The sequence below is a fragment of the Lemur catta genome, chromosome 20, assembly GCF_020740605.2.
Source record: "Lemur catta isolate mLemCat1 chromosome 20, mLemCat1.pri, whole genome shotgun sequence".
In the NCBI taxonomy this organism is placed as follows: domain Eukaryota; kingdom Metazoa; phylum Chordata; class Mammalia; order Primates; family Lemuridae; genus Lemur; species Lemur catta.
In genome coordinates, this window is record NC_059147.1 from 11,334,034 (window position 1) to 11,361,723 (window position 27,690).

General features: G+C 60.5%; 1 protein-coding gene across 1 annotated transcript; it reads right to left on the minus strand.

Moving 5' to 3' along the window:
* Nucleotides 1-3,411: 3,411 nt before the first annotated feature.
* OSGIN1 (oxidative stress induced growth inhibitor 1) lies at nt 3,412-13,475 on the minus strand. The gene is made up of 6 exons (XM_045533223.1): nt 13,353-13,475; nt 9,367-9,471; nt 8,144-8,280; nt 6,890-7,081; nt 6,528-6,619; nt 3,412-4,697 (listed from the first exon to the last, which is right to left on the minus strand). Exons 2-6 carry the CDS (start codon nt 9,431-9,433, stop codon nt 3,749-3,751), a joined length of 1,437 nt encoding a protein of 478 aa, XP_045389179.1. The 5' UTR covers nt 9,434-9,471; nt 13,353-13,475; the 3' UTR covers nt 3,412-3,748.
* Nucleotides 13,476-27,690: the final 14,215 nt, after the last annotated feature.

Sequence of the window (27,690 nt, forward strand, 5' to 3'; positions counted from 1 at the left end):
CCAGCCCACGTTGGTCCTCGCCCTGGGGCAAAGGGCCGATGCCTGTTTCCACCCCCATCCCCCAAGCACGGGGACAGGGCATCCTGGGCCATCCATCATCAGGCACCCGGGCTGTGTCCGACTGAAGCAGCAGCTCAGGGCGGGTCCCCCAAACATCACCCCCCTTGGCTGAACCAGAAGGGACGGCAGTCATCAGCCCCTAGGCCCCCCTGCAAGACTCCCATGCCCCGCTCCTGACTGGGTGAGGCCCCTCGAGGCTGGGGATCCCCAGATGCTCCCTGAGGCCTGGCACGGACAGGTGCCTGCTCTGGGCATGCATGTTAAACAAATGAATGACGTGCACAGCTGACACCTGGTGATGTTAGCTCCAGGAGTCTGCAGGAGCACGCACCCTGGCTCACCACCCCAGCTCCACAATGAGGAGATGAGGCTCAGAGCCCCACATGGCCGGCACGAGGACTGCAGAGCCCACCTCCCTCACTGCCAGAGGGGAGGAGGCAGGAGGGGTCTGGGCAGCTTCCCCGCAGGGTGGCCTGGGTCTGCCAGGCTCAGCCTGGGACTTCCAGGGGGATCTCTGCTGGGGTCCCAAGAAGGAGAGTGCAGCTGTGCAGCTGCGTGTGTGAGTGTGCACGTGTGTGAGTGTGCGTGCACGAGTGTCTGGAGTACTAGTGCTCCCTCTGCCCTGCCCCACTCAGCCCTCCCTGTCCGGACCCGGCTACGGGATCCAGGAGCCGAGAAGAGAAGGAACGAGGAAGCGGGGAATTCTAGCTCCCCCCTCACAGGGATGCGAGATACACACGTGTGCACATTCACACACACACAGAAACACACCCACAACGCTCCTGGCAACACACACGCAAAACACCCCCCAGCCCCACACCAGCAGACCCCTCACTGGGACATGCACCCCCACACCCCCAAGAACCGCCCCCCCACCTCCTCCAATACTCCCTGCAAGTCTCCCACCCCAAGCCACCCCCCTGAAGATTGCTCCCTCAGGGGATGGGTGGGTGGGAGGGTCAGGTGGGCTTCCCAGAGGTGGGTGGTTTGGCTCCCAGAGGAGCTAGGAGGGGTGAGGGGGCTTCATGGGGTCTAGGGTCCATGAAGAGGATCGAGCTCTTGGTAGGGGAGGGTGGGGGTGAGGAAGAAATGGAGGACACAAGAGGCGCGGAGGGGAGTGGGGTGGGGGTGGGGGAGGGGAAGCCCGGGGAGGGGGTGCAGGCTCAGGGCCGATGGGCAATGGCTCTGGCTCTATGGAAAAGAGCTGGAAGACAGGAGATTGCCGGGGGGCTTCACTTTTAAAGTAGCCATGGCTGGGGGCAGAGGGTCTTTGGGGATGAGATCAAGGGGGCTTAGGGTCTAGAGCAAAGAAGAGAGGTGGGGCCGGATCCAGGCACTGATGGGGCCTCAGCAAAGTATCACTCCGGGCGGGGATCGGGATGGAGGGAGGGGCTGGGGGCGGCGAGGGACTCCCGTCCCTCGGGGTAAAGGGTGGGGGACTGGCTAGGACAAAAGCAGGAGGACACTGGCCGGGTCCAGGGGGCTCACGGGTCCCGCTGTGGGCAGGCAGGGTCCCGCAGAGTGGAGGGAGGGGACGGAGGAGGGGTCGTCCCGGTGGAGGGAGGAGAGACCGGGTGGAGACCAGCCCGGACGTGGAGGGCTGGGGTCGGGCTCCGGGCCGCGGAGGGGCCGGGTGAGGGTCCTGTCCCGGGCCGCCGAGGGGGATGGGCCAGGGTCCCCAGCTCGGGGAGGAGGGGGCCTCGCGGGTCCCCGCGGGGCCGGGGCGGGCGGCGTCGGGGTCCCCCGATGGGAGCCGGGGGTCGGGTCCGGCGGAGGCCGGCGCGGGGTCCGGCCGGCGGTACTCACGTCCAGGATGACGGCGGTGCCCCCGCGCGGCGCGGCGGGGCTGGGGCCGGGGTCCGCGGCGGGGGCGGCGGGGGCGTCGGGGGCCAGCGGCGCCCGGGGCTCGCCCATCCTGGCGCCCACCCAGCGCAGCAGCCCGCCCAGCGCCCGGCCCTGCGGCGGCGGCTCCCGGAGCAGCCTGTGCGCGCCGGCCCTGCACAGGCGCGCCGCCCGCTCGCACATCGCGCCGCGCCCGCCGCCGCCGCCGCCGCCCGGAAGCCCGCCGACCCCCGCCCGGCCCTCGGCCCGCCCCCGCGCGACCCCCTCCCCGGCGCCGCCCCGCCCTCCCTCCCGCTGCCCCCGCGGCCGCGGACACCGCGGGGACTGGCCGGCGCCGGGGGACGGGGCGGGGGGGCCTCCGCCCGGACCCCGAGCCACGTGCCCGGTCCCCGCCGCCCCCACCCCTGCCGGCCGGGCGCGGCGGCAGGGGGCTGCCCGGCGGGGCGCGGGGCCTGGCGACTGGACCCCAGCCCGGCCGCGGAGGGGGCTGCCCCGAGGACACGGGGTGGGCGGGGTCCTGGGTGCGGGGGCGTCTCTGCGGTCTGCCCCCCAAAGTCTCCCGCTGCTCCCCCCTCAAAGTCCCCCTCCCCCCCGTGGCGCCGCCGCAGGGGCCGGAGCGCGGGTGTCCGGCGGCCCGGGAGCGCCCTCTGCCGGCCGCCGCTGCGCGATTCGCCCACGAGCCCGGCTGCCCCCTCCCACGGCACCCATCCTCGCCCCCCGCGGGCGTGCACGCCTGGTCAGAGCCCCCCGCTGCGACGCAACGCCCAGACCGCCGCCCCGTCACGCCCATCCCTCTACCCACTCTCCCACCCACCCTGCCACCCACCCATGCCTGTGTCCAGACAGCTAAAAGATTAAAGAGAACCCACTAGGTGCCCAGCTCGTGGCAGGCGCTGGGTGCCACTAATGGGCAAAACAGCCAGGGGCCTTGGCCTCCTGGAGCTTACATCCAAGTGGGCAGAGCCAAACACTGAAATGATTCTGCAAATAAATGAACAATTAAAACAGAACTGCCATGAAGAGGTGGCACCCTGGGCTATGAGAGGGGGATTTATTCTGGTGGCAGTGGAGGGGTTTGTGTCCCTTGAAGATGCTTCCTAGAGAAATTGATCCCTATGCCAAGAGATTCAAAGAAGGAGTTAAAGAGAGGAGGGTAAGTAGCTTGGGCTGAGACCAGCCTATGCAAAGGCCCTGGGGCAGGCAGGAACAGGTGAGCAGGAGGGACTAAAGGGGACAGTGCAGTTGGAACAGAGAGGGGAAGGGGGGAGGACAAGGTTGGAAGGGAGGTGGGGCTGTAACCGACCTCCCAGATGCCACTCCCTGCACACACTCTCCCCCTAAGGCTCTAGCACAGCTGCCCACTCAACTGCCCCCACACTTGGGCACCATCCCCTGTCCCTCACCCTCCCAGCCATGGGCCTCATTCAGGAACTCCCATGTGACCCTGTGACCCTTCCTACCCAGTGCAGGGTCTCGGGCACCCAGCTCCCTCCCAAGCACACACATGCGTGGAGGCAGGCACTGGTTTTATTTGGGAACTGCTGAAGGGCCGTGCCTGGAGTCCTCCTGCCGGCTCACACTGGCAGCTTCCCCCAAATCCTAGGTCGAGGCCTGTCCTGGCCTGTGGTCACCGTCCTCCCTCAGGCAATGGTCTGAGTCCGGGCATCCTGGGCTCCCCGTTCCTCTGGACCCGAAAGGCTGTTGCGTGGCTCACAGCCCCTCCCGTCTCCTGCCAGGAGAGGCCCCTCCCCTGGCCGGGGCACCTTCGGCCGGGCCCTGAGTCCAGCAGGGCTGTGGTGGTCTCCCCTCCTCTTCAGGGCCTGGGTGTCAGCGTGTCAGGCCGATGCTAGGGTGGCTTCCGGGTCTCCTTCCTCAGCAGGGAGCTGGCCACGGCCAGGGCCCCGCCCTGCACGAACCTCACAAAGTTGTCCCCGGCCAGCGGCCCCATGGCGTACAGGCCCTCCTGGCGGGTGGTCTGGTAGGTGAAGGGGTCCACGTCAACGGGGTTCCTCTTGGCACTCAGAGGCTGGTTGGGGTCCACGGCCAGGTCAGCGCCTGCCCCGGGGAGGAAGGAGAGGTCGGGGTGGGAGCCGATGAGGACCAGCACCAGGGAAACACCGAAGACCTTCTCGACGCCCTGGGGGTCCCGGAACACGGCCTGGCGGTCGTCCTTGAAGAGCAGCAGCCGGTGCCCGGGCAGGCTGCGGTAGCCCTCGTAGGGGCTGGGCGACAGGATGGACTGCTCCCGCATCATCTGGTGCACCTTGTGGTACTCGGGGTACAGCATCTTGGGCAGCTGGTTGAACACCAGGCCGGGGTCGTCCACGGGCCGGCGGAAGGCGTGGATCACGGGGATGTTGTAGTGGCGGGCGTAGAGGACCGCGTCGGCCGCCGACAGCCCCGCGCCGACGATGAGGACCGGGTCCGAGGCCGGCGTCACCACGCCCCCCCGGGTGGCCGCCTCCAGGGCCGACAGCTCGTGGTGGACGAAGGGCAGGGCCTCCCCGGGGACGCCCAGCCGGGCCGGGCTGTCAAACGTGCCCGTGGCCAGGACCACGTTGCGGGCCCACAGCGAGAAGGGCTGCTGGCTCTGGTCCTTGGCGGTCAGGACGCCGGTCACCTGGAAGAGGGGGCTGGGAGCCTGGGCCCCAGAGCCGCTGGGCTCCGGCGTCCCCCATGCCACGGCCGTGACCACGGCGCCAGACACGAAGTTGTGGCCCAGACCCTTCTTGGTCACGTAGTCCCTGTAGTAGTGGGCGATGTCCCCAGCCGTGGCCCGGCTGTTGCGAAGACCTCTGTGGGGGGGGGGAGGCGGGAGGGTGGGTGTCAGAGTGGTCTGGGGTGTGGGGGCTCGGGTTGGGTGGGACAGGGATGACCAGGGTAACGTCAGGCCCTGCAGCTGGATGGCAGCTACGTCCCCACCAGCCGCAGGGCTCGGCCAGACCGTCCAACCCCTCCAAGCCTCGGCGGCCTATTCCGTAAATGCAGCTAACACGGCGCCTCCTACAGGAGGCCTAGGGTGGGGTCAGACTGTGGCCTCCAGAGCCACGCTGCCTGGTTCAAATCCTGGCCCTGTCACCGGCGAGCTGTGCCTGACACTCTGCGCCTCAGTTCCCTCATTGCTGCAATGAGGATGATGACGGTGGCAGGACCTATTTCGTGAGGTTGTCGAGAGGGTCGATGAACGAATAGAAACAAAGTGCTCAGAGTAGAACTAGACTGGTAGTTAAGCGCCACTTAAGGACGGGGCACCATTATCGTCACCTCAAAAGGATAAATAACATTCTATGTAAATATGGTATGATCGCAGGTTTGTACAGTTCAGAAACAGGCAGAACTATGGGGTTACCGGATCTGTGGGGTTACCCTGGGGAGGAGGGGAGGTGGTGATGGGGGCTTCTGGGGAGGGGGACTACTTCTCGATTCCGTGTGCCCACCTTGAGAAATGTCACCAACCTGTACTCATACGAGTTGCACGCTTTTCTGTATGTAGTCAATTAAAAAGTTGATTAAAAATATGCCACAGGGAGCGATGACCGTAGTGCCCATCCCCCACGGCAACAGCAGGGGCGACTTTATCACTGTTACCATGACCACTCTCTCTTTCCAAGGGCAGTGACTGCAGGGCCAGTCTTCCTGGTGGCTGAGCTGCAGGCTTTGGTGTAATCTTAGCACCTCCCGATATCTCCCGTGCTCACCTTCCTGAGTTAATTACCCAACTTGAGGACATGCTGTTAAGGATGAACTCACTTAAGGGACACCCCGGTGCAACCCGGTCTGGCAAAGGGTATGTTTGCAAGTGAAGGCTAAATGCCTGCGTGTGTGTTACACACCACTGCACAAGCCTGATGTCTCCCTCCCAAACGTGGGGACCAAGAGCCTTTGTATCATAGAGATAGCGAGGCCCAGAATGGCTGCCGGGAGGGGACGCAGGGCCCTGGCACAGCCCTGGGGGCAGAGAGAACTGCCTTCCCTGCAGAGGCAGGTGTCTGCCCAGGTGTCTCCTGGGGCAGCTTGTCACTCGGGCAGCCCCCGCCACGCACAGCCCAGATGAGCAGGGCTGGAAGCCGGGTATGCCGCCATCCCGCCGTTTCTCCAGGGCGGTGGAAGCTGTGCAGCGTGGTCACCAGGGCCCAGGAAACCAGACAGGGAGACAATACCTGAGAGGTGACAGGGCTGGGCAGAAGGGCAGGGTTGGGGGGAGTTGTTTCTATTTTTCAATTTTTAATAGTCTATAGTGTGGTTAGGTTTTTAATGCAAAAGCATTAAAAAAAAAAAAGGAAGTGCATTCTTTTAGCTGACGTAGAAAGATCGTTCCAGGCCAGGCTCAGAATAGAGGGAGGGGCTGCAGGAGGCCAGAAGGACTGGGGGACCTAGGCCAGCATGTAGAGGGCAGAGGCCAGCTGGAGTGCTGCGAGGAGGCCATGCCGCGTGGCTCGTGTGACAAGGTGGAGGGAGCACAGGACAGGGAGTCCTGGAGAGCCCAGCCCTGCCACTCACTCCTATTCAGTGGTCCTGGGCAAGTCCTTTCCCTGTCTGAGCCTCAGTTTCCCCATGGAAGAAGAGGAAGGCAGACTGGAGGGGCTTGGAAATTGGGGGGTGGGGGCTTCCCAGGGCTGCCTCACCTTCGCTTCTTCTGCATCCAGTCCTTGACCTGCAGGTCCGGGAGCCCCATCCACTCTCCTTGGCTCAGGGTCACCATGGAGCCTTCGATGGACTGCAGGGAAAAGGGGTCCTTTGGTTCAGGCCTCGGCCAGCCCCAACCCATTCGGGGCCTTAGCTGGGGCTGGAGGGCACGGGAGGCCTTAGCTGGGGGTGGAGGGGCAGGACGGGGTCGGGGAGGGGGAGGGGGAGAGGGGGAGGGCAGAAGGGGGAGGTGAATGAGGACGGGGGATGGAAGAGTCCTGGCCTCACACAGGGAAAACTAGGGAGGGGGCCTCTCCCCAAGACTGGAAGATTCGGCCCAGGCCCCTTGCACCCCACTCACATGCCAGGCTCCCCCTGGAAGGTTCCGGCCCAGGACCATGTGGGGGATGGCTCGCTCCTTCTGCTGCTTCCAGGTGAGGACGGACTGCAAGTCTCCCCCGAAGTCTGTGTCTGGGCGCAGGAGGGCATCGAAGAGCAGGGCCACGGGGCTTTGGCACCGGCCTTCGAGGCCTTCGGATAGGTAATCCAGGTCCTGAGGGCGGGGTGCAGGTCAGGGGTGCCACCAGAGGAAGGCAGGGCAGGAAATGTGGGAACTGGGGCTGGGCCATTTCCTTGGCACTAGAGGGACCTGGTCTCAGAGAAACATCCACACTGGGGGTACCTGGGAGCTCTCACTCTGGGGTGTCTCTAGGAGCCCAAGGGCCCCAGAGTACAGGCCAAATGGGCAAGCTTAGAAGGGACTTGTGCAATTGCCTCGGCCTGCATTCCTACCCTAATGTCAGGGTGGTCAGATAAGCTGGGGAAGTGCTGCCTCTCACAAGTAGATAATGCATACCAGCATATTAAAGGCTCTGATAAGTCCTGCAGCCATCATTTCCCTGTTCAATTTTGTCAAACCCAGTGTCTCCCAGATTTACTGGAGGGGGAACATTTTCCTCTGCATATTATACTGAGGATCTAGTGTTCTATATAGAAGGCATTGAAAAATGCTGATCTAGATCAAATGGTCTAGATGTATTTCCCCACCCCCAACTCAGAGGTGTGTGTGGGGGGGGTACTAAGAGTATAGACACTGCCTGGAGTGGACAGTGGACACTGAGTGGCCTCCCGGAAGGCGAGGGGCACGGAGGGAGGATTTGCAGGCCCTGGTGGGCAGGGCGTAGTAGAGCTGAAACATGTGGGCCGGGGTTTCTCAGCCTTGGCACCACTGACATCTGGGCCGAATCATTCTTTGTCCCGGGCAGCAGTGCTGTGCACTGTAGGACTCAGGAGCACCCCTGGCCTCTACCCCGCTAGATCCAGCAGTACTACCACCCCAGCTGTGACAACCAAAATTGCCTCCAGACATTGCCAGGGGTCCCCTGGGGAGCAAAACTGTCCCCTCGTTGAGAACCACTGATCTGGGGTTTGGTGGGCTGATGTAGTGTTTTTAGGTCTCTGGTTTCTTTTCCATGATTTCCACGCTGATTTCATCCTGTGCTTGGTCTTGCTTCCAGCAAACACATACTTTTGTTTTTCCCCCGGGAAAGTGGGGTCGTTTCCCAGGAGGGGTGTGTTCTCCCCAGACCTCCGGCCGTACCCGGGTCTGACCTACCTGGTCCAGGATGGAGACCCCCGGGGCCTCGGTGAGCTTCCTCTGCAGCAGGGGGTGCGGGTGGACGGCATCCGGCCTCACGTAGGGCGTGTAGCCCGAGAGCAGGTAGGACAGGCAGATGCCGGAGGGGCCGTTACCTGGGGAGAGAGGACAGGGGTGGACAAGGGAGCCTTCTCAGGACACTGCTGCAGGAGGCCCCTGCTGAGGGCTGTGGTCTAGACCGGCCCACACTCATTTGATGATTCTTCATTCACAAAAATAAAAAATTTATTAAGGCTTTAGCCTGTACGAAACACGGTGCCTAATATTAATCAAGAAAAACACTAATGAGCCATTGCTGAGGCTGACTGTGTGCCAGGGGCTGTCTCAGGGGCTTTAACAACAGCAGCACAATGGCCTTAGCAAGTAAATGCTGCTCTTTCTCCTTGCATACTCGACATGGGGCACAGAGAGGTTAAGCACCTTGCCTGCGGTCACACAGCTGGCAAGTGGACAAGCCAGGATCGGAACCTAGACCGAGGGAACCCGGACGCCATGACACGAAGAGCTAGTGCTGTCCTTCCAGAGCTGGTGGTCCGGTCGGGGAGACGGACGCTCAGATGTCGCGCAGACTGCTGTGTGCCCTGGGGCGAGCGCGCAGTGTGCTTGCAGGGATGCTGTGCCCGCTGCGGGGCCAGCTGCTTCCCAGCTAAAGGGACCGAGCTGCCTGCCTGTGGCACTTCCTGGGCCATCAGGCCCGACCCTGTGACGTCTGTTCTATTCCTGTTTCTTCCCTCGTCTCGTCCTGTGCAGAAAATCGCCCGTATGTGGAACGCTATTAGGAACCATATGCAATTGCCGACATCCATCTGTTTTTGATTCACAAAAATGACTTTGCACGCCAGGGGGGCGTCTGCCCCCACGTCTGCGGGCGGAGGACGCGGCCGCGCGTGGGCCCCAGCACGGTGCCAGGCACAGGGCGGCCGTGGAGACCAGCGCGGGCGAGAGGACCAGGCCCTCCCTCCCCCAGCGCAGCCAGATGGTTCCGTTCTCGCCTCCCGGGCTCTCGGAAGGACGACACGGAATGATAGTTTATAAACTGCTAAGCACGGTGCCGCCACGTAGTAGACGCTCAGTGGCTTAATTTGATGACAACAATTGCAAAGGCCTCGCCCAGCTCCTGCCCTCGGACCCTGGGGGCACCCGGAGGGCTCACGGCCCCTCCCCCTGCCCAGGCCACTCACCGATGACGATGACCGCGAGGGGCTCCGAGCTGCTGGCGCCGAGGTGCTCCTTCCTGGGGGAGCTCATGGCCGTGGCTGGTGGGGGGCTCGGGGCTGGCAGCCGACCTGGGGGGCAGAGGGGAGGAAGGGCCCACTCGGGTCAGGCCTGGGTGTCATGCAGCCACTTCCCAGGTGGGGTGGCCGCCTGTGGACCTCAGTCAGGTCCCAGGTCCCCCCGAAGCACATCATGTGACTCCCTTGTCCCTCTTGCCCACCCCAAGCAGGGCTCGCCCTCCCCTCCACTGGCCTGGTCACCTCCAGCCTCCGTCTCTCTGGGCCTCAGGCTGCTCTGCCCACCTCCCCAGCAGGGCCGTGACAACCCGGAAGCCCCCCCTGCCCAACCAGCGGCCGGCCCCGCCCAGCTCTCCTGTGGTGGCTGCAGCCCCCACCACGCTCCAGCCCTGAGGTCTCAGTGTGGCCTGGTGGACCCGGGGTCATCGCCTGGCCAGTTGCTTCCTAGCTGGTGGCTGTAGGCCCGCTCCTGGACCTCTCTGGGTCTCAGTCTCCTCATCTGTAAAATGGGAATCATGAGAGTCCCTACCTCATGGGGTCGTTGAGGGACAGAAGCACCTGTCTGGAGCAGATTCGCCACCAGGAAAGGACCAGAGTTTATTGCTGCAGGGGCTGGGCCAGAACCTGTGGACTCGGGAAACTGGAAGTGGGACTGACTTGGTGTGGGGAAATTGCTGGTAAGCCCGGCCGCCCGCGGGGCACTGGCGCCCTCTGCTGGCCACAGGCCCAAATCACTCAAAGGGACCCAGAGGCGGTTCTTAGAGAGGCAGGTGCCGAGGGGCGGCGGACACACCTTCTCCCCCAAACCAGCCAGCGGTGGGCACTGGCCGCACCCACCGTCCTCAGCGCTGCTGTCTGAGGGCCGCAAGGCAGCACCCGCGTGGGAGGGAGGGACGGCGGGCGTTTGGCACTTGCTAGGTACTGGGTATTTGACAGTTTCCTCTCATCTCCCCGTGTTAACCCCATGCAGAAAGTCCAATATCCCACTTCCCAGCTGTGGGAATGGGCTCAGAGTCCGCACAAGCCGCTCCGTGTCGCACAGCTGACTTCTAAGCCCAGGGTCACCGGTAGCTACCACCCACGCCACTCAGCCCGAGCCCAGAGGAGCCAGGGCCCCTCGAGGGGCCACATGCTCCCAGGGAGGGAGGGAGGGAGCAGACAGGGACGGGCCTGGACCGCCCAGAGTGGCCGGGTGGGGCCCAGGGTCACTGGCCTCCGGGACTCTTCCAGAGAAGGTGGAGATCTGGGTTTTCATGTGACTTCTGTGATTTGGAAAGTGGGCAACTAATTCACATTTCTTGAAACTCTCTTAACAGGCTAACAAAACACAGCTGAGGCCGGCATGTGACCTCAGATGTGTGCAGAGTGACAGAAACACCAGCGTCCAGTGCTGGGCAGGTCCTGAGCAGACAGATGGAGGACAGCTGCAAGGATGGGCTGGTCAGAGGACCTGGGTGTCCCCCCCACAGTGACAGCAGCAACTGACCTTCTTACAGCACTCTACAGTTTGCAAGGAGCTCACACCTAAGCAATAGCATTCGGTTCCCTCAGCCCCGCTGTCCTGTCTAGCAGCTCCTGCCACTTTCTCCTCCTGCCCTGGGGAAGCAGCTGACACTGGGGACCACAGGGCCTTCTCCATGCCCCATTCCCTGCAGGGCCCCACGCGACTGCCTGGGGAGGGGATTTGGGGTGACAAGACCACCAATAATAATAGTAGTGATAACAATGACAACAGCTGGCTAACATTTCTGTACTCCTTTGGGCAGGTGCCAAGCATGTCCTAACTACTCTATACACAGTAACGAATTTAATCACTCCCATATTACAGATGGGGAAACTGAGGCCCAGAGAGCTTTGCAGCCCTTTACAGTTTGCCAGGAGTTTGCCCCGGCTCTTGCAGGCCGAGCTGTATTTGTGCCCAGGCTGCCCTGCTCCAGAGCCTTCTCTGCACCCCCAGGTGGTGCAGCGGCTCCTGCCGAGGTCCCTCTGGCCACGCTGAACACGCAGCGTCCGTCCCAGCTTGCCCCATTGCTCTGTCCCAGCACTGGTGGCAGGGAGGGAAGCCACGGGGCAGCTGATGTTCCCACTGTTCCAGCTTGGAGGGGACCGCTTCTCACTGACTGCCAGGTGCTGGGGGTTCCCAGGGGCCTTGGGGGACAGGACTGTGGTTCCCAGAGAGCTTCCTCCCACTCCTGGCCCCTCCATCCTCAACTGCACTGTCCCCAGGAATAAGTGCAACGGGAAGCATGTGACCTCCTGGTACAGCACTTCCTGTGCATTATCTCCTTATTCCTCCTAACGACCCACTTTGCAGATGAGGACACTGAGGCTTGGGGGGCTGAAGCCACACCCCCAGGCTACCGAGCTGGCAGGCCGAACCCACCTAGACACCCCCCGGCCCCACCCCGAAATGAGTGTGCCACCTGCTCAAGGACCCCAGCGCCTGTCCCGGGCCACACCCTGCCCCTCCTTTGTTCGTTTGAAGTCTCCCCCCAGCCAATGAGGGAGGCACCTGCGGGAGCCCGTGGACCAATGAGGAATCGGAGCTAGTTGCCCCTTGTCCCTTTGCGGGAAGCTGAGGGCGCTGATTTACCACCAGGGCTTTTGGGCTCCAAGTCCAGTGCTCCCTCCCAGAACCGCTGTGGGCACCGAACAGAAGCTTCTGGATGCCACGTACGTGAGGTCACCACCCGGGGGCGGACCTGAGAGGTCACTTCCTGTGCAGAGTGGTCAGGACGCCCGAGGTCCGGAGCAGCTGGAAGCTCTCGCTCATGACCTCGGGCAAATATTAACACAGGCGCGGACTTCCAAGAGAGAAGTCGAGTTTCATGATTTGAATTCCTTTGACGCCTTTTAGTTGTGTGGAGTTGGCATCATCAATTTTGAATGTTATCTTTTTCAGTTCCTCTGGTTGCAGATGGCAGATGTCGATGAAAAAAAGTTAACATTAAAAATTGATGTTCCAAATTCCTCAAAAGCAAATCAGCATAAAAGAAATAAATAGCTGCGCCTTCAACTGATGTTTAAGTTTGTAGCACTGGCGCTTCTGAGGTTATTAAGGCTTCAAGCCGCTCTAAGACCCGGGGACACTGTGCGGCTGCATTTATTGGGCACCTATGGTGACCCGTGCTCAGTCGACTTTAATGACACCCTGAGAATGGGTTTTCTCATCCCCTGTGCAGAGGAAGAAGCTGACATTAGAAGAAGGTGGCTTGCCCCAGGTCACCCAGGCATTCTGGAGACCACATCCATGTGCACAAATCCCAGTTCTGCCCCTTGGTGCCCGTCTGGCACCAGGTCCCCTCTGCGTAAAACAGCTGATTACAGTGCTACCAAGAGAGTGACACGAAGCCCCGGGGGGTGAGGAGGAGGAGGTGCTCTGTCCGCCCAAGGCTACCTGCCGTGAGTCACCAGGATGAGTCCTTGGCACATGGCCTGCCCCAGCGGGAGCCCAGGGCCTCCTGCAGTTGCCCCCAGTGCCCAGGGCCCCACCTCTTCCCCAGCACCCTGGGGCCTCCTGTTAGCAGCCAGGGCCCAGGGAGCCCGGGGCTGAGGGCTGTGTGCGGGCACAGAGGGGGAGACCCCGAGGGAAGCACCAGCCTGGCTGCAGACCCAGAGGCCTGGGGACAGGCCGGGCAGCAAGCCCAGGCTGGCCACACCTCTCTTTCCTGCCAAGAGCTGCGGTCACGCGGGCCGGGGTACGCTGGACGGTGGCAGCCGGGCAGCTGTTGGGCTGAGCGTGCCAGGCACACGGACGTGGCCAGGAGCCCGGGAGCAGCCTGCGGTCGGGGAGGATCGTGCCACCCCCCAAAACCCAGGGTGGACCTCTACTCAGGACAGCCTGGGGCCCCTTCCTGGTTCTGGGGTCCGGCTGGCCGCCCCTGTGTGGGATGTGCCCGGTCTCCTGTCCCTGGGGCCTCGCCCAGTCCACTCACCTGACAGGCGGTGGGTGGAGGGAGCCGGGTGAGCCTGGCCTGGTGGGGCACTGAGAGCGGGGGGCCACGGCGTCCTCCGCGCCTGCAGGACACTCGTTACCCCACGGGGATCCCAGAGGCTGTGAGAGGCCAGGGGGAAGTGAGGGTATTTCACGGGCAGGGAGGAGGCGGTGCGGGCAGGGGGGCGGGGCCAGGAAAATCACTTTCATAAGCGTGAGTCAGCAGGGGCCCCAGGATGAATGAACTTGCACACTTGGAGGACAGTGTCACGCTGCCTGCCCCAGGGCCCGCCTTAAAGGGCCCCTGCTGGGCAGCCTGCCTCGGGGACTGGGGACCTCCTGGAAACTGCCTGCTGTGACACAGGCCTCCATCCCTGGGGCTCAGTCACTGGAAGAGGAACGAACCAGTGACCCCTGAGTGAGCCAACTTGGCCTTTTCCCATAAGGGAGGAGGAGACAGCTTTGCCTGCTGGAATATGCTTAAAGTGACATCCCGTTTAAGTGAAGGAAAACCATCCCGTTCCCTCATTCCACCTGGATTCCGGTTCAGCATCCTCCCCACCCCCACCAAAGCCCTCTGGCACCAGCCTGCCAAATGCTGCTTTAGGGACCAAGCCCCAGTTTCCTCATCTGAAAAATGGGGCTAAGTGACATACTCTCCCTCCTGGGGTGGGCCTGGGGTTAACAGACATCAGCTGCCTCGGTTCTTCCCTTCTTTCCCTTGTGCAGTGCCCCACATGTCACACCGTGCTGATTCTTAGCTATTCTATGGTCTCTCTCCCCACATGGATTGGGCTCCATGTGGGCAGGGAAGTGGATTTGTGTGTTTTATCTTGTGTCTAGAACAGCGCTCAGCACACAGTAGGCGCTCGGGATTTGCTGGACAGAAGGAAGGCCGGGAGGGAGGAAGTTAGGACAGCGCTTGGCCCCGAGACCTCAGTGCTCATTAGCTGTTATTTTCATTATTGACGTTGTTGCCACCCTCATCATCCTCTCCACCACCTGTGCTGGGGGAGGCAGGTCAGGCACTGGCTTTGCGCACAAACTTTATGGAGGTGCCGAAAACAGTAATCAAGAAAATAATGTTTTGATGCAGTTTTTTTTTTTAAATCAAAATTGATGCAAAAAGCCCAAATAAACAAAGACAGGACTCGGAGCAGCGCCTTGTTGAGCTGTTTTGGAGCTTGATGCAAAAAGAAAACTCAGGACTCCTGCTGCTGCCTTTGTTTAAAAGTTGGGTATTTTGTTCATCCTGGGTTTTTTGTTTTGTTTTTTTGAGACAGGATCACCTGGGCTAGTGTGCAGTGGTGTCATCATAGCTCACTGCAACTTCAGACTCCTGGGCTCAAGCGATCCTCCTGCCTCAGCCTCCCCAGTAGCTGGGACTACAGGTGCACACCACCATGGCTGGCTAATTTTTCTGTTTTTAGTGGAGACAGGGTCTCGCTTTTACTTGGGCTGGTCTCGAACTCCTGAGTTCAAATGATCCTCCCACCTCGGCCTCCCAGAGTGCTGGGATTACAGGAATGAGCCACTGCACGCGGCCCTGGATTTTTTTTTCCATGAATTTTGATTTTTAAAAATACTGCATGAACCCATTATATGTCCTGATTATGGAAGTGCTTTGGTGCCCCTTAAAATTTGTGCCTGAGGTGATGCCTCACCTTCCGCACCCTCCTCCACCAGGGCCCTAGGGGCTCGGGGAGTCTGCCTGCGGGGGCAGGGCTGGTGAAGAGCAGGGCGCCAGGTCTGACTGTGGGGCCTGGGGAAAAACACTTTTGAGGAGGTGAGACCAGTGGGGGCTTGCAGAGGGCTGGGGAGAGAGAGAGAGTGAGTGAGTATGTGTGTATGTGCGTGCATGTGTCACATGTATATGTGTATGTGCATGCTCGTGCATGTATCTGTGCATACATGTGTATGTGTGCATGCACGCACATGTGTATGTATGCATGTGTGTGCATGTGTCTATGTGTGTGTGTGTGTGCATGCATGCATGTGTGTATGCATGTGCATGCACGTGCACGTGTCTATATGTGTGCATACATGTGTATGTGTGCGTGCATGTGTGCATGCATGTGGGGGTTCTGGTGCAGAGTGAGGGGAGCATGGCTAGGGGTGAGTGCCTGGAGGGTTTGGGGGGCAGAATGAGGAGCTGGGGTGAGAAGGGCAGCCTGGGGTCAGGGAAGAGGTTGGGGACATGAGCCAGTCTAGGCGGGGCCCCTCCCTCCTGCCTGCCCTCTCCTCCCCCAGGGCTACCCGTGCCCAGGGCCCTGTGTTCGGAAGGGCAATGATGAATGTGGTTGAGTGCTCTGCTGTCACTGCTTGAAAAGTCTTAACAAATTTCGAACGGGGAGTCCTGCATTTCCCTTTCGCACCAGGCCCTGCAAATCACAGAACTGGCCCAGGCTGGGGCTGCCCCCAGGGTCAGGCTGGAGGGGTGGGAGCAGTGCTGCCTCAGAGCCTCAGTTTTACCCGTGGGGAAATGGGCACAGTGACCCACGGGGGAAAGGTGACACAGTACACAGCGGAGGGGCCTTTGCTCCCAGCTAGCTTCTAGCCCCACTGCAGGTGTGCCATGTGACCTGGGGCAGGAGGCCTCGCTCTCTGGGCCTGTGTTCCAGCCATGACCTTGTGACCAACACTCCCTGACACTCACGTGCACCCCCATGCCAGGCGGGTTTGGAACACGGGGCAGCCCCACGAGAGCTGGGGGGAGCTCATACCTCCTGTCCATGCAGCATCCTTCCCCGGCAGCGACCTCACTGTCTCCACGGCCCCATCCCACGGCTCCTGGTCTGCAGCTTCCCAGTGCTTTTGGATGTGTAAACTGAGGCAGAGAGAGACACGCACCCAGGGTCAGAGACTCCCACCCGGCGTGGCCAGCTCACTGGGCGTGAGGCTGAGGATGGGAGACTGGAGGGAGAGTCCGGAGGGAGGTGGGCTTCCCTGGACCCCCGTCTCCTGGGCCTGACCTGCCCTTCCTCCCCCACCTGCTCTGCCCCGTGGGCTCCTGGGTTTGAAAATTCGCTGACACGGAGAACTGCGGGGTGAGATGTGGACTTTCTTCCCTGCCTCCCTGTTTATCTGCCGGGCAATTTTCGGAAACGGAATTGTTGAGTTGCTTCCAGAAAGCTCAGCCAGACGAAGGCAAATAATGTAACAGGCAGGCAAGAGGGCGGTGGTTAGACGCTCAGAGGGAAGGAGCAGAGCGGGGCTTTGGGGCTTTGCAGGCCGCCCTGGGCGCTGGCTCCCTGGCTGCCACCCGGGGCTCTGGTCCCTCCAGACCTGCCCGGTGCCCTTGCAGGCCAAGAGTTCAAGTGGCCATTGCGCACTTGAAACTCGACCCTCCGAATTCAGACGTGCTGAGAGTAGGGTTGTCAGAGGTGGCAAATAAAAATAGAGGTGACCAGGCAAATGTGAATTTCTGATCAATAAGAAAGATGCTGTTGGCATAAGTCTATCTCAAATATAGCACGGGACATACTTACACACAAAGTGTATTTCTTGTCTACCTGGAATTCAATTGGGCAGCCTGTATTTTATCTGGCAATTCTAGCTCTCTGAGTGTAAAATATACACTAGATTTCAAAGAGTTAGTACAGCAAAAAAAAAAGGTAAAATATCTCATTAATAATTTTTAGATGGATTATAAGTTGAAATGAAGATAAGGGAAATATTTGACATATGGGAGTTAAATAAAATATATTATTACAATTAATTTCACCCATTTCTTTTCATTTGTTTAACATGGCCCCTGGGACACTTGAACTGGCCCACGTGGCTCTCGTTAGGTCCCCGTGGAAAAGTGCTGCGCTGGACTTTGGCACCCACTGCTGACACCAACTGGGACATTCCTGGGTGTCGCGTTCAAGCCGGTGATGTCCCAGGAAGCCCCTCGGGCCGGGGCAGACCAGGACAGGGGGTCAGCCTGGGGCACTGCGAGCGGCTGGGCAGTGTGGCCTTGGAGAGCTGCGTCCTTCTACGGCTCAGTTTCCCCACCTGTGCACTGGCGTTGCCAGTGTGGAGCGTGCAGGTGACAACAGCTGGTGTGTGCAGGCGAAGGAAGGGCCTGGCACTGGCAGGAGCTCAAACAGCAGCCCCCGACCCCGTCCTCCCCCCTGGCCCCTGCAGGCTGCTCAGGAGCTGGGACTGCGAGGACAGGGTAGGAGTAGCCACGGGTGCTTCCCTGGGGGTCCTGGCATGGAAGGGACCCCTCTGCCCCTGCGTGAAAGCCACCATTCTTCTCTCCCTCAGAAATCCCGCGACCATTTGAAGGGGCCTCTTGGGCCCCTCCCCATCCCTTCTCTGCCATTGCTGGGCACATCCAGGCACCGGGCACAGGGAACAGAGTTCTCATTACACACAGCTGAGGCTCAGAGAGGCTGATCTCAAGCCTGAGGTCACACAGCATGAGGGGCTGAGCTGGGTATCTCCGGGAAAAAGACAGACAGGAAAGGAACGAAGGCAGCCTCCTTCCTGTCGCAGGCGCCAGGCACGGGTCCAGGAGCCCTGTGGCCCTCCCATCACCACGGTCACCCCTCTCGAGAGGTGCGTTTCACGGACCCCCACGTTCCACCCGCACACCAGCCCAGTGGGGAGGCGGTGCGGTTATATAATCTCTCCATTCTACGGGTGAGGCCTGAGGCCCCCAGAACGCAAGGTGTGGCCCCAGGTCACAGTAAGTGTCAGAGCTGGGACTGTGACCCTGTCCTGCCTGGAACACTGATACGAAGAGACCAGGCCCTCCTAGCACATGACAGAAGAACTAATATTTGTCCAGAGCCGAGCGTTTACAGAGCCTGGCCGCCCACGCTGCCTCATCGATCCTCCCTTTTCCGTTTACGGATGAAGAAACCCGGGGGACTCACCCAAGGCCACAGGCAGGTGGGGGAAGGGGATGCAGACTTGGTCTGTCTGGAGGCAAAACCACCTGAGGACACTGGTGTGAGCTGCCTGGGCCCGGGGCCAGGGGAGGGGACAGCACCCAGCTCAAGGGGTCACTGCAGACCCCAGGGGAGACAGTGTCAAAGCTGGGGACCTAGGGTGCCTCCCCACGGCGAGGGTGGGGCGGGGAGGAGGCCGGGAGCGGCAGCGGGAGGGCGGGGCAGGCCCGGGAGGAGCTGGTGCACAGGGGCGCTGGCACTGCCCTCTGCCCTCTTTCCTTAACGACAGCCCTGGAGAAGTCTCCGCAGGAGCGTGCATGTGCCTGCCCTAGAGTCGGGGTGGACGGGGGATCCAGCCCAGGTGTGTGAAAGGCTTGCACTTTGGAGTCAGACAAGCCTGGACTAGAGCTCCAGCACTTTCAGCTGTGTGACTCTGGGCATGTGGCTTAACCTCTCTGAGCTTCACTGTCTGTGAGATGGGGCTAATGGCACCCACCGTCGGGCAGTGCTGCTCCCCCTGTTGCACATCGCAATCACCTGGGGAGATTTTCAAAATACACTAACAGGGATTCTGGCATCACTGGGCCGGGGTCTGGCTGGATATGGAGGGTTTCACCCCAGCCATGGGGACGTGCAGCCAGGGCCGGGAGCCTCCGTCCCTGGGGCTGGCTGCCGGGGGACGGGCTGGGATTCAGCCTGGGAATCGCCTGGTTCTGGAGGTGCTGCGCTCACCAGACCCTTCCACGTGGCAGCCCGACCTTTTGTAAAACACACTCAGTGTGCCGCTGCGGGAACTGTCACTTTTAGGCCCTGTGACTTCACTTCTCTAAGCCTCAATCTCCTTGTCTATAAAATAGGGACAATAATGCCTGTCCACAGAGACAGCCGCCGCCTGGCACATGGCACTGCTGTCCACCGGCGTCCGGGCCTTCGCACTCTGGCCGGAGTTTCTCCCCGAGCTCTGGACCCGCTGACTTTGCTACTTCCTAACGGATGTCCTCCAACGTATCAGAGATGCAGACTCCCAGGCTGGCCCTGGACCCAGAGGGTCGGAAGTTCTGGGCGTGGGCCCAGCAGTCTGCATTGTCACAGCCTTGCGGGTGGTCCCGATGCTTGCTCAGGTTTGAGAACTACTAGGATAGGATGACACAGCAAGACAGAACAATGACAACATCTGACCCAGCGGCTCGTGGGCAATGCAGGCTAAACCCTCGGGCCACCACTTCTTTCCCCTGCAGGCTGGTAATCTGCAAGCTCCAGCTTTGAGCCCCCGGGACTGGAATTCTAGCACCTCACTCCGGAAAACTACAGCCTCACTGGCTTGTCCCTGCCCTCAGGGTCCTGCCGGTTTCCTGTGGCTCCTCAGCTGACAGTGGCTCTGCCTGCAAGTGCCCAGGTCCCTGCATGCTGGGAGGTCATTTTGCAGCACGGAAGAGGTCTGCAGACTCCAGCCCCTTGCCCAAGCTTCCCATGCCCCTAACAAGTGTGTGGAACATTCTAGTCCAAGTTCCTTGCCCCGACAGAGAGGCTGGGGCAGCCCCGGGCCGCTGAGCGATTCGCTATCGGCCTACATGGCTGTCCCCGGGGCCCCACCCCCGGGAGAAGGGCCCAGCCTCTCCCACCAGGCAGGACCACTGCTTTCTCTTCTTTTTCCCCACGTGATGCTAAAAAACGCCCCTGAAACCTGTTTACTGTCTTATCAGGATTCACAAACGCTCCAGGCCTTGACTTCTTGGACAGGTGGGGTCAGTGGCCTAATCTAGTGTCATGTGAGCCAGGGCCCTCACGCCAGGCCCCGAGAGCAGGCCCGCGAGCACGCTGTACCTTTCACGCAGAGGAGCAATGATGCTGGGACAGCCAGCAGTCCAGATGCTTCCTGGGCTTCGGCCCCCATCAATGTGCGAAGCAGGATTCCTAAGCCCTGTCCTTTTCTACTGAGACCTCACGTCCTCCAGAGTCTCTAACAAACTGCAGATTAGACCCTGCCCTGCTCAACATCCTCCCGGGCTCCCTGCTGCCCTCAGGCCGCCCGGACCCACCTGGCCCCACAGGTCCCTGCAGAAGCTGCCCTGGGAGGGCCTCAGCCCGCCTTCCCCAGCGCTCCCCCTCCGGGGCGGTGGGCTACCCCTGCGTCCTCCGCCTGCTGCCCAGCTGCTTTACCCCGCCTGGGCGGACCTCTCTAGATCCAGCGCCGGTTTTCTGCTGAGCAGAGAAGCAGAGAGGCCCCCAGAGCAGCAGGCCTGGAGCTTTGCTTCTCCCGCCGCTGCGGGCTGGCCTCGAACCAAGTGCTTTACGAGCTGGTTCTTGGCAAGCTGTGAGGCTCCTGCCCCCGAGAACCGGACCAGACACGCCGCCAAGGGCTTCCTGCCCAAGTGTCCTGCGTTGGGGGAAGAAAATAAGAGGGAGCTTTGGGGAGAACGAGGGGGTGGGGGACGTCACAGAATGTCCTTTGGAAAAGTGGCACTTCTGCTGAGATGGGGTTGGGTGTTGGGAGAACTGGGCAGAGTTGAGGTGAGGGGGCTTTTGAGGTTGAGGGAAGGCAAGACACTCACAGGCAAAAGGCCCAGGCTGGGAATTGGGTTGTTTTGTTTAGGAGCCAGGAAGGAGGGGAGGGGTGTGGCCAAGGCCAGGTCACAGGGCCTGAAAGACACCTGGCTATGATCTAGGCTGCAGTGGGAGGCCCCTGGAGGGTTCTGAGCCGGGTAGCCTGGCTGGGCAGGAGGCAGGAGGGCCGCGGCAGGCTGTGTGCTGTGCAATGAGGGCTGGCAGCGCTGTGCGCCAGCTCGCTGGCTGTCGGGGCGGAGGCTGGGCTCTCGATCCTTCTCAGACAAAACTGGTGCCAACAGCCCTTGGCGACGGATCAGCACTGGCAAGTGAGCAGTAGCGTCCTGCTGAGTGTTAACCAACCAACTCCTCCCAGAAGAAAAGCCCTGTCCGCAGCATCTGCCAGTTCCTGTGGTGTAAATGTTCCCACCGCAACTGATTTCAAGCTACCAGCTCGCTGCGCAGAGTTGGGAAGAGCTGTGCACCGTTGGCTCCCCCTGGGATGAGCCGACTCCAGCCGTCACAGGAGTGAGGGAAGGGGAGAGACAGGCTTCTGTCCTGGTCTGAGCAGTGAGCGGGTGAGGACAGGCCATCGCCGGGGCGGAGACGAATGGCAGAGGAGGAGGCTGGGAGAGGGGTCCTCAGGAGTGGTGTCTCGTCCACGTTGAGCGAGAGATGCCCGTAGACCCCTGCAGTGGCTGGAGTGTAGCGTGGATGCTGTTGGCGAAGAGCCCAGGGGGCATCACCGAGAGACAGCGAGTGAGAAGAGACCAGGCGGGACCAGGATGGAGCCGGGAGAAGCGGCCCCGTTCCGACGGCACCTCCCGATAGCCCCTGAGGAAGGAGCCTTGTTCCTCGCCGGAGCCCAGAATGCTCAGCTAATGTGTCGCACGGGACTGTGACTCCACCTCTGGGTTGCGACTCTGGAGCCCTCCAGGATCTCCCAAAGCAGCTTAGAAGGGGCCTGGTGGCTGGGGACGAGGTGACAGGGAAGCCCACAGCAGCCCAGGGGGGGAGGGCACAGGGGGACCCGCCGGCAGAGGGGAAGAGCCAGAGGGTGCGGAAAGATTGGGTCAACACACTAGCAACACCGGCTGTGATTTCTTACGTCCTAACCAAATGCCAGGACCCCGCTCCAAACCTCTGTAAAATTCATCTTCAGTCGCGCTGGGAGGCAGGTGCTATCGCTGGCAACATTTGCAGGCCTGCAAGCAGGATGATGAGGGCCCGAGACACATGGCTTGGGGACAGCGCTCCCCTGCAGCCGGGCCTGTCCTCCTGCGTCCCCCAATCCCTCCCCCAGGCACCAGGCAGAGCCTTCTGTGTTGTTGTCTCGGAGGAAATGACACTCACATGTCTTCTTTGAGTTGAGACCAAACTGAACCACAGGTTGCTGCTGGTTAGTCGTCATCATCGTCTTCATCATCATCATCATCTCCATCATCTTCATCAGCCACCTCACCGGTGGGTGACAGGGGGTTGTTGCTTAGCTGTATCTGCAAGTTTCCGGCAATGACCAAGTACAACGTGTGCGTTTTTTGTGGGGGGCACTCCAGCGGTGGAGCTGGGGGCACCGTGACAAACGTGGGGCTGAGGAGACCACCAGGACAAGGGGCTGCCTGTGTGGACGGACGAGGTCCCTGCCTTGCTGCTAGGGCCGGGTCTAGCAGGACCCGACAGGCCCTGGGCTCCTGGGCCTGACGTCCTTCCAGGGGCCGGGAAGGCTGCCATCTGGCCCAGGCCGCGTGCCCTTCCGCAGGGCTGGGGCCCCTGCCAGCAGGCACAGTCAGGCCTGGGCAGGGCCCCGGAGACCAGCACGTTTGCCACAAGGCTGGAGGAGGAGAAGCAGCCCCCCGTCCGGCGCTGGGGAGGGGAGCTGCAGGGACGTTTGCTGCATGGGCAGGGGGCCCATCCTCGCCGGGAGACGATTCTTGCACGAAAGGTGGAATCCGCGATGCTGAGGCCAAAAGCCCGTCTGGCTGGGCCTGTCTCTACTGACTCAGAGCCAGCTCTGCTCTCCGCACGTCTGTGCGAGGAGGAGCTTGTCTACCCTCCTGCTGTCAAAGGCTCTGGGTGTGAATCCAGGCCACTGTGGCCTCCTCCCTCCTCCTGGCATCCCAGCCTCCACTGGGCCAGGGTGGGCAATCTGTCGCCCAGCCCCGGGGCCATCATGAGATCCTCCCTGGCTCAGTGCCCCCCTCAACCTGGGCTCTCTGTGGTCCGATGAAGGTCTAGACTTTTCCTTCACCCAAATGGTGGGGGACAGAATCCTGTGCCCAAGACGTCCGTGCTCAGAGGCAGCCGTCTCCGAGCTGTCCTGCAAGGCCACGCCTCTTTTCCTCGGTAGAGAAGCTGAAGTCCAGCCAGGGGAAGTGGTTCGTCCAGGGTCACACACCGGGAACGGGCCCTGGGATTCAGCCCCTGCCACTGCCCCTCTGAAATGGCTGCGTCCTCGGGGAGGGGGCGCACAGCCCCCCGCCCTTCACCTACTCGCTCAGCAGGAAGCTGTGTGCCAGCTGCTGCGCTAGGAGCAGTACGTGGTGGAGACAAAACCCCGACTTTGCCCCGTGGAGCTGGTGGCCCCGGGAGAGATGAGCAAGCAAGCACGGGAATAAATGCGCGGTCCCAGGCCACCAGTCTGGCGCTGTCGGGAAAAGCCTCCCCGAGAGACGCACCTGGGCCAGGAACAGATGGGCACGAACCGTCCCAGAATGTTCTGTGTCTGCTTTCTTGTTTGATCGAAGAGGACAGACCCCAGGCCTCACCCCCCTGCCTGGACACGCGGCGTCTCCCTCAGCCGGACGAGACTGTTCCCTCCCTGCGCTTCCCACTGCCCGTTCCCCTCCTCGGCCGAGGGGGGCTCTGTTCCGTAAGTTCTGGGTTTCTGAGCACACAAGGCCTCTTCTTTCTATCCCTGGCAAGTTATCGTTGAAATTCAGGATATTTGAACTCGAATATCCTTGGAACACACAAGCCATGTGCTGCCCTGGTCTTGTTCACAGGGAGTTCCTGGGCAGTGTGCCCAGACCGCCGGTCTCTGGGGCCTCTTCCCAATCATCTGGCCTTTCGGTCATTTCGAACCCTGGTCCACGCATGTCACCTCGCTCCGCAGGGAGAAGACCCCCAGCACCGCCCCCTCCAGGCCTGCTGCTGTGATGACACAGCCAGACACTTGGTGTTCCTCAGGGGAGGGGAGTCTTACAGTTTTGGCCACTCCTAGCAGTGAGTTCTCAATGTGGGGGTCCCCAGGCCAGCAGCATCGGCAGTGCTGGGGACTCAGAAATGCACGTTCTTGGGCACCGCCTGTACTGAATTGGCAATCCTGTCCCCCCCCACCCAGGTTCTGCTGCCGCTCGAGTGCGAGAACCACTGACTCCTGGCGCGCACGTGTTGGTGATGAATCGATCAAGACAGGACGCCGCTTTCTTTGAGCAGAAGCGTGTCATCATCATTCTAAAAGCTAAAAAGAGGTTCTGGTACCTGGGGCTGGTGTGGTCTGTCACATAAGCAGAGCACCGGAGCCTCCTCGATGGTCCAGCTAGTTCCCTGGTGACCACAGGTGTCGTGTCTCCCTGAGAGCAGGGGCTGGCAGGCTGATTGTTTCCATTGGCTCCTCCTGATCCATTCGCTGCCTTCTCTGTCCTGCTCTGAGCCCCGCGCACCGCACCCCCTGGGCACCCTGGCCAGCTGTCCTCTGGGTGGGTTTGATCCGTGGGGGACAGTGTCCGGAGGTCAGGGGACAGGAGGGGGGACGGGTCAGCGTGGTGGCGCGCTGGCGGATGTTTACCAAGCAGCTCTAGCGGGGCACCGTGGGCAGCTCTACTTTGCGGTTTGCCGGTTTCCGTGGTGTAAATACTCCCCGCACGGTCGGTTTCAAGTTACCGTCGCGTCTCTGAACAGCGGAGTAGGAAAGAGACGTGCAGTTCTGTGCTCGGTTGTAGTTCTGCGTTTCCACTGCACAGTCACATACACCCAACAGCCTCGGGGCCAGAGCTGGGAGGAAAATGTAGCAAAATACGTAGGAAGTGCTGAGTTTCGAGTCTGCGTTTACCTTTGCTTTGAATGTACTTTATTACATTTTTTAAATTCATATGATTTAATTTTTAATAACAGATGCATTTAACAACTGGCTCACAAAATTCCTGAAAATTTACCGGTTGGCCCTCACGAGAGGGTGCAAGCTGGCTGGAGCACACCACGGGCCCGGGGGTGGGACGCAGCAGAGCAGATGCGCACCCCGCTTTCCCTCCAGCCCGCCTTCGATTTCACACTGATCAGCCTTGTGCATAAGACCTCGTGGGAAGAAATGATTCTGAGACCAGAGAAGCAGGAGCCCGTGGGAGTGGGGCAAGTTTCCCCAGGGCAGGCAGGTGCTCAGCAAAACCGACTGCATCCCTCAGCACGGCCGGTGGGCGTGACAACGGAAACCGGCCTCTTGGAAGGCGAGAGGGCCACACCTGTCATGATGATAATGCACGTGGCCTTGGACCCAGCCATGCCTTGTTAGGTATCTGCTTGACAGACTTGCACCTGTGCGAAATGATGTCTGTCCGAAGTTATTCATCACAGCATTGTTTAGAACTGAAAATGGGACGCAGCCCAAGTGTCAGTCATGAAGAGACTCACTCAATAGGTTCTGGCATGTTCTTACAGTGGAATATTCTGCAGCCGTTCCTGATGTAGGCATGAGAGATGTGCCTTAGACACCCCACGGCATCTGGGCCATGCCAGTGCCTGGCCCAGGACACACTCACAATGTCTGTGCAGTCACTGACCACTGGACCCAGACCCTCTCTATGGGAACAGTCCTTCCGGTTGGTTCTCCAGGAAGCTGGAGTTCACAGTGTTGATGCGTTCCACTGTTAGTGGATGGGCGGGAGGGCTTCCACCCGGACTCCTCTGGTGAACCAGCATGGGAGGATGGCTTCAGAGCAGTGTTTCTCAAATTTACTGACCACACCTGTTTCTTCATGGGGCATGTTGCAGAGCGAGTGTTCCCTGGAACACACTTTGGTAACCATTGGTTAGCAGTTTGTATAAAAATACCAGCAGTCACCCTTGAAGGCCTGGAGACCAGGGTCTTAGTGAGTTGAGGATAGTGGTTGAGGCTCAGAGGACGAGGAGGTCATGGGACACCAGCACCTCTGTCTTTTGGCCCGGGTCACCCACTGTAATCACCTGGAGCCATCTGTAGAGGTGTTGATTTAGTTGGCGTGGGGTGTGGCCAGGGACTGGGAGTTAAAAAAAATTCCCCAGGTGGTTCTAATGTGTAGGCAGGGGTGAGAACCACTGCTCTAGAGCCAGGATCAGTGGGAAGGGAAGATCTTTCTGTATACCAATCTTGGGTCATATTAATAAGGGCATAGTCTGTAGAATATGGGAGGTGATGGTCCTGCTTGATTTGGCACTGATCAGCCATACTAGTTTCTGAGCCCCACAGCTTAACAGAAACACCTGGAAGTTGGAAAACGCTCAGAAAAGAGGAACCGATACAGCAAGGAGACTCAAAACATAATCTTGAGGGGCTTAAACTAGGCCTCTGTGGAGGACTCCACAAGATAGCAGGGATTCCTCGAAGCAGTGGAAATTGGGGTTCAGGGCTTGCCGTTTGTCACACCTGCCTTCAGCTCTTTCAACTGAGGGCTCATCTTTCAAGCCACTCTGGCATTTCTACCTTCTTGAGGAGGAGCAGGGGGACTTATTGAGGGTGGAAGTTGCAGATGTGGGTGGAAAGAAGCCGAGACGAGTGAGACTCAGCAGGCAGCATGGCAGGATTCATTCAGTTAAGCCTGATAAATGATTCTCCAGGGCATGCAGGTACCCGCTGGTCCAAGGCACATTCAAGGAGCTCGTGAATGTTTACGAAGCAGGAGAGAAAGGGGAAGGGTCAGAGTGACAATGTGGGCCATGCTGGTAGCAGCCCGGGAACGTGGACCCTCGCCGGGGTCAGGTCTGCGAGGACAAGGCTGGTCCCCCTGTTCGCTGCCGTATTCACAGCTTCACTGAACGGACGAGTTACTGGAAAAGCAAGAAGGGCCCTAGACTGGGGGGAAGATGGGTTATCAGGGAAGGTCTCTCTGAAGAGGTGACAATTCCCCTGAGACCTGAAACGTGGGTGTGGAGCTGCCATGGGAAGAGGACTCCAGGCAGGGAGGACGGCACAGGCAGAGGCCGGGGGCTGGCAGGGCATGGGACGTGCCCCAGCGGAGGGGGCAGCAGAGCCGAGCATGGCGGTACGCGGGGCAGAGAAGGAGGCGCCATCGTCCCACAGCGGCTGGGGACAGGGGAGGGAGGAACGGGCTCTGTGGGGACCGCAGGGAGACCACCCACAGGCTGCACGGAGAAGGGCTGGGCTGAGGGCAGGGAGAGCTGAGCGAGGCTGCGCCAGGGTCAGGCCAGAGGCGGGTGGTGACCTGGCTGTGGGAACCAGTCGGGTCTGACAGATTTGGTTCCAAAGCCACAACCTGGCTTCAGGTTTCACATCCACAGCCGAGGGGGCTGGTCGAGATCTCTCCAAGGGACTTTACAACTTGGGAATAAGTATTCTAGAAACCCTTCCTCCCCCGTGTCACTCGTAAGTGGCGTGGGGAGCGGGGAGTGTGCCGTGTCCACTGTCAGGACGTGTAAACTTATCCAAGTGGCAATGACAGAAACCCTGAGTGGTTCCAAGTCAGCCTTTAGACACCGCGGTACCTGGGGAGAGGGGAGATGGGGTGTTCTGTGCCCCCAGAGACATGTCCGAGGCCTAAGCCCAGGCACCTGTGCACGGGCCCTTATCGGAAAAGGGTCTCTGCAGATGCGATTAGGTTAGGGACCTTGGTGTGAGGCCGTCCTGCATTTAGGGTGGGCCCGTGTCCACGTGTCCTTACTAGAGAGAGGGAGATCTGACGGCCCAGGGAGGGGCCGCGTGCA

Excerpts from the sequence above, each read along its gene's own strand:
- OSGIN1 (XM_045533223.1), bottom strand. The coding sequence starts at position 9,433 with ATGAGCTCCCCCAGGAAGGAGCACCTCGGCGCCAGCAGCTCGGAGCCC. Across the intron at positions 7,082-8,143 it reads GGGTCTCCATCCTGGACCAG|GACCTGGATTACCTATCCGA; the intron begins GTAGGTCAGACC and ends CCCCGCCCTCAG. Across the intron at positions 6,620-6,889 it reads TTCCAGGGGGAGCCTGGCAT|TCCATCGAAGGCTCCATGGT; the intron begins GTGAGTGGGGTG and ends TTTTCCCTGCAG.